General features: G+C 33.1%; 1 protein-coding gene across 1 annotated transcript in view; it reads right to left on the bottom strand.

The window, feature by feature from the left end:
- LOC113395246 (dynein axonemal heavy chain 7) overlaps positions 1–15,878 on the bottom strand; it is a 34,436-nt gene extending 18,558 nt beyond the window's left edge. Inside the window, 45 exon segments of the mRNA XM_064220712.1 lie at positions 269–379; positions 463–576; positions 1,357–1,498; positions 1,603–1,775; positions 2,085–2,297; positions 2,405–2,552; positions 2,630–2,781; positions 3,478–3,697; positions 3,779–3,921; positions 3,992–4,189; positions 4,266–4,373; positions 4,450–4,563; positions 4,642–4,773; positions 4,926–5,102; positions 5,844–6,015; positions 6,133–6,293; positions 6,365–6,487; positions 6,555–6,680; positions 6,884–7,029; positions 7,118–7,283; positions 7,551–7,781; positions 8,002–8,138; positions 8,272–8,424; positions 8,586–8,705; positions 9,018–9,180; positions 9,256–9,384; positions 9,543–9,687; positions 9,870–10,096; positions 10,236–10,389; positions 10,496–10,618; positions 10,695–10,979; positions 11,055–11,176; positions 11,265–11,442; positions 11,535–11,659; positions 11,731–11,812; positions 12,201–12,422; positions 12,627–12,874; positions 12,961–13,089; positions 13,163–13,354; positions 13,583–13,732; positions 14,124–14,277; positions 14,668–14,834; positions 14,919–15,054; positions 15,130–15,334; positions 15,703–15,878. Of these exon segments, the coding sequence (XP_064076782.1) occupies positions 269–379; positions 463–576; positions 1,357–1,498; positions 1,603–1,775; positions 2,085–2,297; positions 2,405–2,552; positions 2,630–2,781; positions 3,478–3,697; positions 3,779–3,921; positions 3,992–4,189; positions 4,266–4,373; positions 4,450–4,563; positions 4,642–4,773; positions 4,926–5,102; positions 5,844–6,015; positions 6,133–6,293; positions 6,365–6,487; positions 6,555–6,680; positions 6,884–7,029; positions 7,118–7,283; positions 7,551–7,781; positions 8,002–8,138; positions 8,272–8,424; positions 8,586–8,705; positions 9,018–9,180; positions 9,256–9,384; positions 9,543–9,687; positions 9,870–10,096; positions 10,236–10,389; positions 10,496–10,618; positions 10,695–10,979; positions 11,055–11,176; positions 11,265–11,442; positions 11,535–11,659; positions 11,731–11,812; positions 12,201–12,422; positions 12,627–12,874; positions 12,961–13,089; positions 13,163–13,354; positions 13,583–13,732; positions 14,124–14,277; positions 14,668–14,834; positions 14,919–15,054; positions 15,130–15,334; positions 15,703–15,832 (7,146 nt within the window). The 5' untranslated portion in view covers positions 15,833–15,878.
- Between the last annotated feature and the right edge of the window lie 575 nt (positions 15,879–16,453).

Genomic DNA, 16,453 nt, shown 5'->3' on the forward strand with positions numbered 1-16,453 from the left:
CAGATTTAGTTATTACTTATTTCTTTCATATAGGCGTACATATTTTTGCACATACTATAACAATACATCAAACTCTTGTTTGACTTGAATATTATACAATTGTTTTATTTATTTAAATTAAGTATATAACGTCTCTCTCAGGATTTACCCAGAGTATTCAAAAGCAGATGAGTATTACGTAAAATAAATTTATAATACCTAATATATATAAGTATAAGTAAGTTGCATTTGCTTATTATATATTATAATATAATGTATAGAAACTCACTACTCGCATCTTTTCACACAGTTCCGCCTTTTCATCTGCGACGAAAATATTTGGTACTTCTCCAGAATTTAACATGTTATTAACATCTTCTAAAAATCCTTCCTCTTTGATCTGATTTTAAAAAAGATCGTGATGTGGATAATTATGTAATAATATTTTCATTTCATATTTAGCCTAATATACAATATACTTGCTTGTGACTCGATAAACAAGAATACCATGTGTAGATCAGGAGTACTTGATTTTCGTAACAAAGTCTTTAAATCTTCGCGCCATTCATTTTTACCATAGGTTCGACTCATTTCGACCTATAATAACAAGTACATTTAATATATTCAAAGCCAATCGATTAATTATTGACATTATTTTGTACATGTTGTTGTTGTCTTTAGTAGTCAAATATTACAAAAAAAATATATCATCTGTCTCTCATTCTGAAAATATTTGTCATTTTACAAACGTTTTATTAGCAACGGCAACTTACAACAATTCTTCTTCAAGCATGCTTAGGTGACGCAGTTAGTACATATTTAATAGTAAAGATATTTATGTAAACTACTTTTTGGAGCACCTATTATATGTTTGTATGAGTACAACTGTATAACTTCCTCATCATACGTATATGAAACTACGAATGTAATTTGATTTAGAGTTGCGATCTCCTGGGAATGTTTATATATTAGATGATGATAATGTCATCCTGTCACGGCGTCCAATCACAGAGGAGACCAGCCAACTCCGAAGGAAATTTTATAGTGCACAAGTAACACACAGGTGAACTCTCTGGTCCTTCACTCTTATAAACCGATGGGACAGCTAATCCGACACGACCGGAAAAAAAAGTTAAGGTTCAGGTTCAGACCAACGGCTTTACGTGCTTTTCGAGGCATAGGAGCTTCCAACTTCCAGACTTCCACAGTTACTGAGAATTTTTCGACACAAAAACCCAATAACTTTTTATAGGCCTAATGTAGGGCTTGAACCCAGAACATCAGGATCTGTGCCCTTATATTTCTAGACCAACGAAGCAGTCATATATTCGATAAATAATTATCCTTTGGTTTCAATTTTAGTTATAAAGGTTTGACCTGGAAGAGGTCGTATTCGTTGATGTGCGCAGCGAGGCGCGTCAGTGACTGCCGGCCAGAGCCGCCGAGCCCCACCAGCAATGCGTGCGAGCGCGGCTGAGTCAGCACGCGGCACACACGTGACACGTGCTCGATCGCAAACCTTCACAACCAAATTTATAAGTAACAATCGTGGTGTCAATTGTGCATCAAGTATAATAAATAAAAAAGCTTTTTATTACTATGGGTCAAAAATCGCTAAATTACCTAAAGAGCACAAGATTCATAGGTTTTTTAGACATGTTATTAAACTCCACAAGGTAAGCGTCCACAGTCGAATTTAAGTGCTCCATATTAGTGGTTTCCATGTAGAAGCGCGTATCCACTTTGGGATTGGCAAAGTCACAATATATTAAATTGCGTAAATGTAAATCCGTAATCTAAAAATAACAAGAACATTACATTAGTAGTAGTAAGCACATATACGAGTATAATATTTTATAATTAAAAAAGGTATCTTATAATAGTAGAAAAACTGATAAACGGTATCAATTGTATGTTCCATTTCAAGTGTCTTTATTAATGAAAAAGATCCTCGCCAAAGTCAAAATTCACAAAATATGGCTTCCTATTGTTAGGAATCAGATTTTTTTGTAACGTAATTAACAGTTTACGTAACATTTTTTTAAATAAAATTCGTTGTATCTAGATTCGAATAAAAAGTGTAATCTTATATAAAATAAGCTTACGGTATCTTTTGGTCCATTCAGCAATCTCGCGAGCAATTTATCGAGCTCATCATTTAAATGAAGATGAGTAGCTTCCCGCAAACACTTCACAAGCCAGTGACGATCAGCATCTTCTGTCAAACGATCAGAGAACACTCGCAGACATTCGTGAATCCATAACCTCTTGATAGATTGAAGATCAGGTGTCACTTCTGGTACCGATAATAGTACACCCTGGAGAAATCCGTGTGGTTAAACATATATATCAACTATTTTAAAGAATGAAAAGAGTATTTTTTAACAAACCCAGTTACAACATTTATAATTTTTTAGATACGTACCAATATAACTTTAGAAAAATCTCGTAAGTTAAAGGTATAGTGTGATTTAGATGGCGTTGGCAATAAGTTTAACCGACATTGCTTGTATACTTCTAATGTCGCAGATACTATTTCTTCAATGCACGGATCAAAATCTTTTGAAAAACCTCTGCAATAATAACTCTTAAAATCAAATTACTCTTGTATAAAAAGCATATTTGCAAAAGATTTATATAAGTTCCGAACCTTGTATCTAAATGCCAAAGCATAATTCTTCCGAAAATAACTTGAAGAGTCTCGTCATCAAACTCATCGATGCAAAAGAATGAGAAATGTCTCGAGAATCTTGGCGTTACTAACTTAGCACCAGGTGTGGGCTTACCCATCGCACACATGAACTGTAAGACATATAATTCAATTGTGTTTTTTTATAATTACATTACCATTAAATAACTTGACTTTTTGGACGATTTATGTCAATTTCTAAAGAAATATTACATTAGAATATTACGTATATATATAATATATACGCAAACTGTATCCGGTTGGCATATTTTATACGTGATATAATAATAACCAATAAATCTTGATACATATATAGGTATATATACAAATCTTCTGTTCGCGTGTATGTAACTAAACTCTTCCTAAATAGTCGGACCGATTTCGATTAATTTTTTATGTGTAGTTGAGTGGGTCCCTGGATTGTTTAAATTGGACCCAGTAGGAGGCGTAGGGAAGGAAGTAAAATTCTTATTTTACCAATACGAAGTCGGTAAAAACAGCGAGTAGCATAGAATTTAAGTTTATTTTAGGTATACTCGAGTATGTAATAATCAATCTATCTAATATGATGGTCAGTCTGCCTGTTATAAGTGTATCTACCAAACTGACATTTTAAAACAAAACGCTGAAAAGTTAACTAGCTCTTTTCCATCATATTTTGGAAACTACCTACCTTTACTGGTACAAGTTGTTGAATATTAGTTACTAATAAAAAAAAATATATATAGTCCATTACTTTTTAGCATGGTGATGATTAATATTTGTATAATTCATATTTATAAAAATAAATGAAACAGTTGTATACTAACTTGCACATCTATAAGGTGCATCGCGACATTAGTCTTTCGGTCGTACCATAGACCGAGATCGATGCCCTGTCTCAACACTTCTATCGGAGGCTGAGCGCCGTACGTCTCCGCTTGAGGCATGCTGACGTCGTCTACGAAGACCACACAGTAGCATCCAATCGGAGGACCAAATACACCTCAAAACAAAAATATTCGATATAACAAAAGAGAAGAAACAAAAAAAAAAAAAAATTTTACCTAGAAAAAAATTCTAATTGATAAATCAGAAAAAAATAGTACGTTAACCAACAATTAAAACAGTTAAATTATATTGTGTTCACCTTTTCTTCTTTTATCCAGTTTACCCATAATAATGTCCTGCGTTTGATTGCAGTTCGTTTGCGCTGAGAATGCCATTATTAGAGCTTTATATATCTTGGTATCCACTCTTTTAACTAAGAATTCCTAAAAAGCATAAATAATAGTAACACTGTTACCGAAAACTCAATATAATTGGACAAGATTTCAAACGTACAATGATATATGAAGACTTCCCCGTGCCAGTAGGTCCGATCATCATCACTGCTTTGTGATGTGTTACCAGCAACTTGAACAATGCCAAGTACCTTACACTGTCTAAGGTTGTAACCAATATTTGATTGGGGGGAGTATCGCGACTGATAGGCGGAGCTGCCACTACGTCATCCTGCCATGGTTTCCACTTTCCTTTGCCCTAATATTTAAAGAAAACTTAGAAGCATGAAACATCTTGCAACAATATGTATGTGACAGTGATAACAAAGGCTTACTTCTTTTATAAAACGATAATCATAAACTAAGCCATCTTTTGGAATTGTAAATATGTATTGTTTATCTGGTTTTGTAATCTCTTTCGGATACCCTAAAATTTCTATGACCTGTAACAATTTGTAAATATATAGATTTAAAGTGGCCAAAATTAAACAAAAAAAAAAGTGAAAAAAAATTATATACCTTTTCAGGGAATTCTTTTTCAAGTAAACCACGAAATAACATATCAAACTTTGCTCGGCCATCACTCTCTAACGTTGCTCCGATTGACCAAATACTCGAAAAGAAAAATACCCCCTATAATGTAAAACGTTTTATATTCAGTACTTTAACGATATCAAAGAAAAGAAAGAAATCTAAAGCATACTAGCATACCTCAAGTTGAGCTCTTATATCAAGATCTGATAATTGCTCAACATATTTCTCATCGTAAAAGTCATCCATAAAAGAGTCAAAAAGATTCATACACGCCTTCACTAAGTTCGAACGTGAGGTTATGTACATTTGCTGAAATATAAACATTACAGATACGAAAGAACTATTTTCATATTTTTTTTCAATCACTATTAATAAATTAATTAAAAATAAATATAGCAATTCATTAAAAATATGGCGAAATATTTTATATAACCAAATGTGAACACCACCCCTACCTTAACTTTTCCGGAGAGTTCAACAAGCCATAGCAATGGCGACATGAATCGATTGAACAATGTTCGGATGTAATTACGGTTAAAGCCATGTAGTGTAGAAGGCAGCGTATTTAGCCAAGATTCTAACAAACATTTCCAGCCAAGACCTTTCGGCTCCATGTAGATCATACCACAACGAGAAACCTAAGTTGTTAAGTAAATTTTGATTATTAATAGGCAGGAAAAGAAAACACAAAAATGATTCTGATTTTAAATGAAATAAATAATATTATTTTACATAAATATTTTGAATTATATTTTCAATTCAAAGTGCAAATAAATACTACTACTTTTTTTTAATTCAAAATACGAATAGGTAGGCAGACTAGCAAGTAGTTGAAACCAACGATAGACATTGGTATTGTAAGTCATTCCTTTGGTTTTTTTTATTCTAAATGGGCTTTTTCGCATACGCGAACATGCCGCCCTGGTTGAGGATTCATTATGAGGATACAAAAAAAATATATATTATTATTACAACTATCTTAATTAATCACAGGTCTATGACTTAATTTGGACATAATTTTTGACATTACATTCAACAGACATTAAATCTAAATAAGTCTACTTCTAAGTTATCCCTTACATCGCCAACGTACCACGAACCTTGGTGAGCCTATATTATATTATTTGCGCCTGTATATGGTCATTCAACACTTCAAACCGGAACACAACAATACTAAATATTGCTGATTTGCGGTATAATATGGGATGAATTGTACCAACCCAAAGGGCTTGCACAAAGTCCTACCACCCTACCACCGTTACTATTTACAATTGTTCATTTTGATTTCATAATATTTTTGAAATAATGAAACAATTTATTATTATTATAACAAAACAACATTGATACATATTTTTTTTTAATTCAAATTTAATAAATACCGTAGCCGGTGAAGCAGCTTCAAGGTCCATGGGTTCGAAGATGAGATTAGTAGTCGGCGCTAGCTGGATGATCTCTCCACTCATCAAACACAACTTCTTGTTATCATCCAATACTGTATTGAGGTTCTCTATCCAAATTGCATCTACAGGCCCATCAAATACAAGCCATTTTCTGCAAATTATAAAAGAAAATTACATAATACCGTAAAACCGGTTGGGTGAAGTGAAGAGTAAATTTTAGTTTTTTTAATTTTATTCTTATCAGTTACAATTTTAAAAAATTAATTACCTGTTATCGTTCGGCGATACTGCAAAAGCTCTATAACTGACTGCAAGAATTCCGTCCGACCACTCGTGGGATACAGGATCGAATTGACCATAGAGTTGACCCATCGTTATAGACTTTGGATTTATCACTGTCCACTCAACGGCGTTCTCTTCCATTAGACGCTATTTTTTAAAAATAATATAATGTATTTCTATGTAGTAAATTCTATTGAAACAAAATATATTTTACAGACCTTTTCAGATACTAATCCCAAAGCATGTCCGAGAGCGTGATAACATTTCGTCTTACCGGAAAACGGAAAACCGACTAACATTAAGCCGTGCCTCACTAAAATCATCTCATATAATTGAAGAACCTGTAAATGAAGCCCAGTAAGTAAAGCGGATATGTCGGATTACATATTAGTCAACTTATTTTGTTACCTTTTCAATAAAGAAATCATTAGCTTGAAGATTAAGTGGTACGCAAACTTCTTTCAAACACGAAACCAAATGTGGAAGTCCCGGTTGTGGCAAAGGCAGTCCAGGGAATAAGTCTCCAATGATACCCTGTTGAATTTTGCAAAAATAAATATTCACTGTTAAGCATACCCGCGTACTGTATCGTTCAAAGGCACATGACAGCATATTTTCGACCGTTCTTTCAGTTTTTAGTGCTGTCGTTTATAACTATTATCGAAATACCATTACCAAAATTTATGCGAATTCACAGCAACTTAATTTAATTGATTCAAATGCACATTTTAACATACCATGAAGAGTGGGACATCGTGTTCAAGAAACTTGGGCAAATTCACGTCTTTTATGGAACGTAATAAAATAACATCCTCTACTTCATCCGGGTAGCGCAATTTCAATGCACCGGCTGCTCTCAACACTGACTTTACAGCGCGCATACCTGTAAATTGAGATATTAAAAATATTTAACTTGCTTATAATTTTAGAACTTGTATATTTTACTATAATAATAAAGAAAAATTATAAACCATAATCATAGTGACTTTGAGATGAGAGCTGTTCTGAGCAGAGCTTATAAGTGGCCACGATCTTGACGGCGAGTGGTTTCGCATTAAGATAACCAAACGCATACAACTCGATCTCTGATATCAGCACGTAATCTGGTACCATCATAGCTACCGACCGGAAAAGCGCCTAGTAAAAAAGAAAACGAAGAAAATAATGTTTGTCGATTTAAGTTTATATGAATAATGAGAAAGGCGAAAATATCATTAAACCAATATTTTTATTTGATTTTATAGAATGCTTATTGCGTTACTAAGTATGACTACGAATTATTTTCGAAGACTAACTAGTTTAACAATACTGAAATAGTCTTAACTTTTCCACATACATATACTAAAGAGTACAACTGTTGATTTTAACTTAAGAGACTTACCCATAAAAGAAAATAAACCTTACCTTCAAATTGTCAGGTAATTCCGATCTGCCAGCATAACCCGGATTCATAGTTATAAAAACAGCGCAAGACTTATCCAAATGCAACAGGGTTCCCTCAAATAATAGCTCGGTTGCTCCAGAGTTAATACCTCTTTGTATGGATAATATTTGCTGCGCAACTACCGACAGCACTTCGAGATCAATACGATTAAACTCGTCGAAACACGACCATGCACCGCATGATGCCAAACCCTGTGGAATAATATTACAGAAGTATTGCTTTTCAGTTATTATTTTACAGTCAGTTTGACTGCCCATAATAATATCGAATACATAGAACGTAATTTTTCGAAAAATATTTTAAACAAACTAACTAACTTTAAACTAACTTCTTAAGAGTAACATTTTAAAGATGATTTGTAAATATTTGCTTCCTATATTAAACAAAAACAGCGATATTCAAACGAGATACCTTAAAGAACTTTCCTAGTGCAAGATAATCCAGTCCATCTGAACAGTTGAACACAACGCACTGCTTGGCGACTGCCTTCGCTAGATCTTTAGTAGTTTCTGTCTTACCAGTGCCTGCTGGACCTTCAGGGGCACCACCTGATAAATATATGCAAAAGCTATATACAAATGGTTTGCCTTTTACGTATGTGAAATATATTACATTATATTTTAAGAAAATCATAATTCTATTCTTTGAAGCCTGTCTGGAGCTAAGAAAAAATGTACGTACCCAGATTCAGATGCAACGCTCCAAATAATGTTCTGAAGCATCTATCAGTAAGAGGTGTCACTACTAGTCTACCAGTATTGCCGAGGTACTCGTAGCCGTACATCAATTGAGAATTAATCATACGAGTTGCGATCTGCATAGAGTTGTCTTCTTCTTGCAACTGAAAAGCGGACCAATTTAAAAACATTTAAGCCGATGGATATATTTTAGTAAGTAACATAAATGAACAAACATTGGGAAACAAATAGTTTGAAAAATATTATCTCTTAAAAACTAAGCACTTTACCGTTAATGTAATTATGATAGAAAGTTACTTACTTCCCAGTAATACCTAATTTGCGATAGCCAGTTAAAGTCGTTGTCGAGTTGTACGTTGAAATCGATGAGCTCCATGAGAACATCTCTAGCGTGCACATCCAATACAACCAATGCACCTATAGAAAATATAAATTTCATTAAAAGTAAGAGTTACAGCCCAGTCCCACAGAGGCCAACGGTTTGTCCCTTTTAAGAAGGTTTGAGATTTTCTTCGTGACAGCAAAGGGCTTATAATTCATCTCGTGACAGACATATCACAACATGTATTATAAGCACAAGAAAAACAATAACTGTACTCGCCTGGATTTTATACTATCTTCGGTTAAAATCTACGTGGTCTGTATCTTTTGTATCTAGTGTATCGTACCAGTAAATCATAAAGTACAATTTAATAATAATAATAAAAAATAAACTTAAAAATGTCATACCAAGCGTTATTCGGTTTTGCAAACTAAGTTCGCCTCGTACCAAGTCAACTATCTTTGATATCTGATAGTTGCACTTATCCCAGTACGCTCTCATGGCTGGGATGCTGATGTGAATAGCTTCCGTTACCTCGGATGTCCAAAATGTCATCGCTATGCATTGCACCTGATAATGTTTAGTATATGAAAAATAGTGCCTAAGACAACTATAATATATAACATTTTTCTACCAGTTTCTTACAGCTTGCCCCGGCCAGATGAGCACCCACTGTTCACGTGGTCGTTGTAAGTAATCATCGTAGGAGAGCGCTACCACGTGGTGTACTGAAGCTTTCATAGCTATCTCGAGCTCTAATAACCATTTCTCCACCTGTAACGGATCATCTATAAAATTTAATATAAAACTAGGCTATCTTATACTACTTTTTAGATCTTTAAATTGTATATAATTAATATTGTCTCAAGGCTCCGGTGATTCTCAAAGTTGAAAAAATAACAGATAATAAGTACTAAATAATCTTAGATTACTTGTCCTCTGGCAGCCGCAGTGTTTATTGTAATCGTGAGTTCCACAACTTCTCCTTCTGATGACTTCATGTGTGTCACTACTAAATCTTCGGTGAAATTAAGCTTTGCAATACCTTCGAAACATTTCTTTAGATGAGGTTGCACCCTGAAAAGGTATTTTATTTATTTAAAAAAGTATATAAAACACCTAAGAAGCACAATTCTTTCGCTTTTCACGACTACACTTTTTATTAGTCCAGGTTACGATCCATAATATTATCAAAAATTTCGAATTATTTATGATACAGTTTCTTTGTAATTAGTATATTAATTACATTTACAACTTACCGCATAGGGTCTTTAGTTTCCGACAGTATTTCGAGCAGCTCATCATTGGACAAGAAGAAGAAGCGCGGGAAATAGAGACGCTTCTTTTCAAGATACGCGTTCAATCCTCGCTGGACCATTTCTAATAGATTGTTAGATTTGCGTAATCGATCCAACATTTTCTCAATAGTAATAACGTCTAACACCTTTGGCTCAGTGTAAGCTGCTTTCATTATTTCACGCCACATCTAGTGGTGAAATTATTAATATTTAAATAAAATAAAGTTTGATAAGTAAATATTACGTTTTATAATCACTAGTCTATATTTGATCACCTTAAAGATATTTATATAATACTACAAGAATAATAATTTATTATATGCATACTTTGTCAACAGCACTAAATCGCCGACCTTCCTCAGGAATTTGCTGCTGAATATCAGGAGAAGAAAATATTGGCTCTAGATACATCCAAGTTGCTTGAACTTTCAGCCATTCATCTAGAATTTCCTGAAGCAATATTAGCTTACTTTCCCAATCGCTGTAATTAAAATATATCTTATACAGCATTTGACGGAAAAAAGAATGACTCCAAAAAAATTTTTTTTATATAACTTTAAGTCTTCCTTGCACTATTTATGACTTACACAATTATTTCTTCAAAAGGTTTAATATATGGTGAATTTTTCATCGTCTGAGTCTTAACAATGTGATCGTCAAGTAATAATTGTATTTCATCAACACTTGATAAAATGTAAGTTCCCGTATCCCTGTAAAAATGAGTTTAAATAAAAATATGAGCATGTTTGCTCTAAACCAAAAAACAAAAATATTTAAATTACGAACTTATAAGGCAAAATGTCGAATCTTAATTCAGCCCATTCTTTTATCATCTTATCAAGAGCTTTTTCAAGGTTATTTTCCTTCGTAGCTGCTTCTGATATGTTCTCGAACTTATCTATATAATCGACCAAATTAAAGTCGATAACTTTTTCTAGTGACAGTTCGTCATCCACGACGATAGGAAAGCCGACGATTTCTGATATTTTCTCCCAATGCCTTGCTTTCATGCCAGGATTTCCTAGAGTCTGGATAATTGGCAAGTGTGTTTTAAATTCTTCCATCTTTTCCCTAAAATTTATTAAAATTACTATGTAATAAAAATATGTAAAAATCTTTCAATTTAGTTTGATATTTATTACATACCGGACTGATTGTGCAAGTTGGAAAGTTTCAGGAACATCTTGGAACGATTTCTCCAGTTTGTATACAATCTTGTAAAAATAACTCACATCGCCCTCTATATCTTCCGGATCAAAACTTCCAACCTTTTAAGTCAAAATTTAAATTAACAAATTGGTTTGATACGTTTCTACTGACTACTACGATTACTAGAAGAAAAGCAATAAATATTACCTTTGACGTCATCCAGGTGTTATGTTTCTCCAAAAAGTCATATCCTGCATCATATAACTTTTTAAAAGGCATGAGTTTATCATAAACAGCTTTTCTTTTCGGATACTGTGATAATTCCCACCCAAAAGCAGTCTCTTCTTCATTAAATTGATCAATTTTAACTAACGCGTTGGCAAGCCTAATAAGAAAATGAAATCATTTATGGTCAAAATCGATCAATGACTATTAATCGTACGTAAAATTGTATGTTCTTTTCAATATATTACTAACTTTTCATCTAAACGACGTGCACGTGTGACGTATTTGGATAATTCATTGATATCACCCCAGTATTGAAGTTCATCGCATTGAGTTTCGTAAGTATCGAGATCTTCGATAAATTTAGCAATTCGCACCTAAAAATTGTGAAATCATGTCACGTATTCAAAAAATACTTGAGTTAATTTTGCCAAAGTATTTTATATACCTGTAATAAATCTTGATACTCAATTTTCTTCTGGTCACAAATAACTTTACACTCGTCGATAATTCCGGACATACGAGCATACCTACGAATGAAAACACATGTTAAGTAAAAGAAACAGTCTCAAAATTACTGGACTTGAGTAAGTGATATTGTTATGATCCCGATCTTCGGAAAGACGAAATCAGCCATACTGAGTGTGAGGGAATTGTGTATTTGTTTGTACACATACTAGTGCAATGTTATAACATCTCCTGATGGTTAATATATAAGAGTAACCAAAATTGCTGTAAGTAGGCAGGATATTGTTATTATTATATTGGTACTCGTCTAATTGGTATTATTTATTCCTGCCTAAAATGTGACTTTTCATGTATTTGTTAGTACGTGTTGCAAAAGTTGCAGTTGAAAAATATATGAAGTTATTTTCTAAGAAAAAATATATAACTACTTGATTGTTTTAACTTGCATACCAGTGAAACGATTGGTTATTAGCTTTCATTTCTAGGGGAGTAAAAACTGTGTAGTCGCTTAAGAATATGATATATCTCATCACATTCCGCAACTTGTCCTCCATCTCGTCCAGGAGTAATGCCTCTACTTTCTTGCAGTAGTCTATCAGCATCATCAACGCGGCGGTATCAGGTGGTGGAGTCAACAGGGTATTCGCAATGCTCGAATACTCATCGTATATGCTGAATAATTAAAGTAAGTTAGTTATTTATTTAAGTTATACCTGACACAAATAACATTTACTACGTCAGCTAATAATAACTCTATTTTGATTATCTTATTTTCGATTGTTTTAATAAATATAACAGACAGCCCAACGGGACAAATTTAAACCTGTGACTTTCCCATCACTAGAAGACAAAAGACACACCGCCGATCTTACTTACGATTTAATCATGTTCTGATAGTCTTCTGTCATCCTTCTCAGCAGAGTATTAGCTATTCTAGTAGCAGCTCCACGCAACGAATTGATGAGATCTCCCCTTTGCATTCGATACATACCGATTATAATCGTCCCTTCTAACTTAGAAGGAATCTCCTTCGCTACATTTACGTATTTAACAGCCTCCTCACAAAACTCTTCAAATGTTTTCTCTGGATCTGAATTAATAAAACTTTCAACTTGCGATTGTGACTGAAAAGTTTAAGCAAGTATTAATTTAAGTCCATATGTGGTAAAATACAAAATCTTGAGAATTATGATTATTAAAATATTCTTACTTCCCCATTCAACAGACAAACATAATTATCAAAATCTTGCACACGGAGTTCTGGTCCTATTCTCTGGTCATTTATCAAATCGGCAACTTTCTTTTTATAATCTTCAATGAGTTCATTATCAATAATTGGCTATTGGAAACAACAATTATTTAAAATATGATACACTTGTAATTTGACTTGACAAAGAAACGTTTTGTCATACCTTTAAAGTTTCTTTATTGGTCACAACGAAATCTTGGTATAACAATGTCTCCAATCGCGGTGATTGTCTACAAGCATCTATAATGAAATCATATAACAGACAGAGCTGATCTCGAAACTGCTTAAAAGTCGGTTCAAATCCAATGGCATCATCTTTGAAAGTTAAGTTGATGACAAATCCTTGATTCATACCCTGACAAAAAAAATAACGTTAAGCAAAAGGTACATGAAAATTGGTAAAAAAACAATCCAACAATCCGCATTAGAGCAGCGTGGTTAAAAGTGTTTCAAACCTTCTCAATAAATGAGACATTTACGGGTGTTCCTTTTATAAATAACAATAAAATAATTAAATTACGAAAATAAAAATTAATGGAACATTTTTGGAACAAAACAATTGCAAAATATTGAAGCCATTTACCCCAACATCAAGAATATATTCTGTAAAATCTTGCATGGACTTGAGACACAAAGTTTGAAGATTATACGTCATAATACAAGCCAAGCAGTTATAAAAGCGCTTCATTTTCAATACTTGCTTCGGATCTGGTATCTGTTTTCTTTTACTACCCTGAAAAATTATAGAATAAATAACTTCAGGCGTATGTGATTAATTTAAAGATTCACACAATTCTAAATAACAAGTATATTCAAAAAAATCTTGAGATGAGTCTTTGAGGCAATATTAGGATCGAATTATTTATTATGCTATGAATACGACAATATATATATATATATTGATGATTCGATGACATTTTTGTGATAATAATTAATCATATTTTGTATTATGACATAAAATCAAATCACCAAGGTTTATGGTTCTTGATTGTATCAAATAAAATGTATTTTTTACAAATTTGACAAAATATTCCGTTGCCTTATAACATATAATATCTTTTTAAGTTTGATCTCGAGTGTTCATAATGCTACATTAACAGAAAATTTAACAATTTGAGAGAAACCTGGAGAAAGACCGCTTGTAGTGTGGGTAACCACTGTAAGGTGAGCACGTTACTGGCGGTATCAATATGCCGCTTGCACACGAAACAAAAGTCTTGTAACTCGTACGCTTCGTGTATCGTCATTATATCTTTCATGCTGATTAGCCGCAAATCGCTTGAATGATAAAAATAAAATTATATTTTACTACAATTGTTATGTATTCAGAAAACAATACAAAAAGTAGGCGAAGTTGAAAGTTAAAGGTCGAGCTTTTAGTGTCAAAAAAGGTGACAAATGTTTCTTTCCTCGATTTTCCTTATCATTCTTCCTTTCCTTTTCCTTACTTAACATGTCGCAAAATATAGATATAACATTGAAGCTGTTAACATAGCCAAATTCTAGATTCTGGTAGCTGCACTACATACATATTTTGAATAATGAGTTGTTTAACAATAGCAGACTAATCGCATTGTGCAGAACCTAAACATTCTGTTAAAGTGAACGAAACAAAATATAAAAACAATTTCAAAAAGTGAGACTAGTCCTCGCTTACAAAGCACTTACTTGTACTGCTTCCACCAGATCTGTAAGACTTGCGCTATACAAGGATTTACGTTGTGAAGGTTCTTGTTTAAGTACTTCTTTGCTACTGCATAACGATTCCTCCAAGCATCATCTTTCATGGCAAGTTCTCGTTTCAAAGGAGTATCTTCTTCTTCTAAAGACTCTTCCTGTCAAAAAAAATTCAATCATTACAAGCTTTTTATACTTTAAATGTTAATTATGTTTTTTGTAAATTAAAATATGAAAACCACCGTATTAGGGTCCTTAAGAACAAAGTCAACAATGGCTTTCTTCATGCTCATCATAAAATCTTCTCGCATTTCATCAGTGGCTATTAATAAACAATCTTTCCACTTCTTCAGTTTTGGAGATATAAGATTATGAACTCTGCAATATAAAATTTGATAATATTCATAAAAAGTTCACTCCAATGAGCGAATTTCCAAAATATTGACAACATACCTCAAAATCATTTTATTATCCAGCGGAGCAACGTGTATTGTGTCTATACCGTAACGTAAGTAATAATAATATCGTAGCAAATTCTTCTCATCGCCGGAAGGAATCATATCTCCGTCCTCTCCGGGAGCCGATTGGCAAATCAGTTTCATAAGTTTTGCTCTAAATTCCTCCCTTGCTTTCCTCATGGCTGTAAAGCTCTTCATAACTGAAATTAAGAGATCAAATGTTACACCTAAAACAGTTATATCCTTTTTTGGTACGTACTCTCGTACGTTTGACTAATTTTTTCAAGAACTAATAATCTACTTAGAAGTTTGGGCGAACATTCAAGCCTCATGTTTGAAATTTTGAATCCACATTCTTTGATTAGTATGATCATGAAAGAGAAGAACTTTGTTTACATATACTGGCTTCATTTAAATTATATTTATTTTATAACTTCAATTTTGAAAGGGTGGGACTAACATGGGAATATTAAAAATATTTCAATATGACGGTGCTGACAAGTAAGTACATACATAGGTAACGTTTTAATGTATGTAGTAAGTTTTTTTTTATAATTGGCGAACAAACCGCTGGAATTTCTCCTAGGAGCCGATTGCGAGGATTGTAATTTTGCCTTGTTTGTTGCAGGAGGTAATTTTAATATTTCTTCCGGAAGTGAAAATAATGGTTGTGTTCTAATCTTAAAATCCTCAGGCATTTTAATCTTCGGGATCTTGGGTAGCTTGACATCTTCGGAAGAAGAACCAGCCTGTCCCTTTTTTCGAGTTGGCTTACATCGTTTCATTTTTGATATATCTGCAAAATAAATAAAACTGTAATTAAAATAATTGTATATAAAATGTGATAGCTCAGTGTCTAAAACATGAGAATCTTTTCCAACGATTACGGGGACAAATATACCACTAAATTTCCATCGGCTTAATTTGCTCTTATAATTCACCTCGTACTGTAAAAGAAAACACCTGTGCGCGAATTGAAGCTAGGTAATGGTATCAGCTACAAACTTTTTCCTCAACAGTAGAGTAGGCCTATTTTGGCCCCTCGAGGGGTGAATTAAAAAATGTAGCCTATGTCCTTCCCCAGGACTCAAGTTATCTCCATGCCAAATTTAATCTAAATCGGTTCAGCGGTTTAAGCGTGAAGAGGTAACATACCGTTTTGATAAGAATAATAAAATTATAAATCTATATATATATATAATATAATATATATAATTTAAGAAAAAAATAACGACATCGTAAAATTTGCTATCCAATATGAAATTAATTAAATTATCATTTGTTACTTTTAATTTTGTCATAATTTGGGAATACAAATT

This window comes from Vanessa tameamea, chromosome 4 (genome assembly GCF_037043105.1).
Source record: "Vanessa tameamea isolate UH-Manoa-2023 chromosome 4, ilVanTame1 primary haplotype, whole genome shotgun sequence".
In the NCBI taxonomy this organism is placed as follows: domain Eukaryota; kingdom Metazoa; phylum Arthropoda; class Insecta; order Lepidoptera; family Nymphalidae; genus Vanessa; species Vanessa tameamea.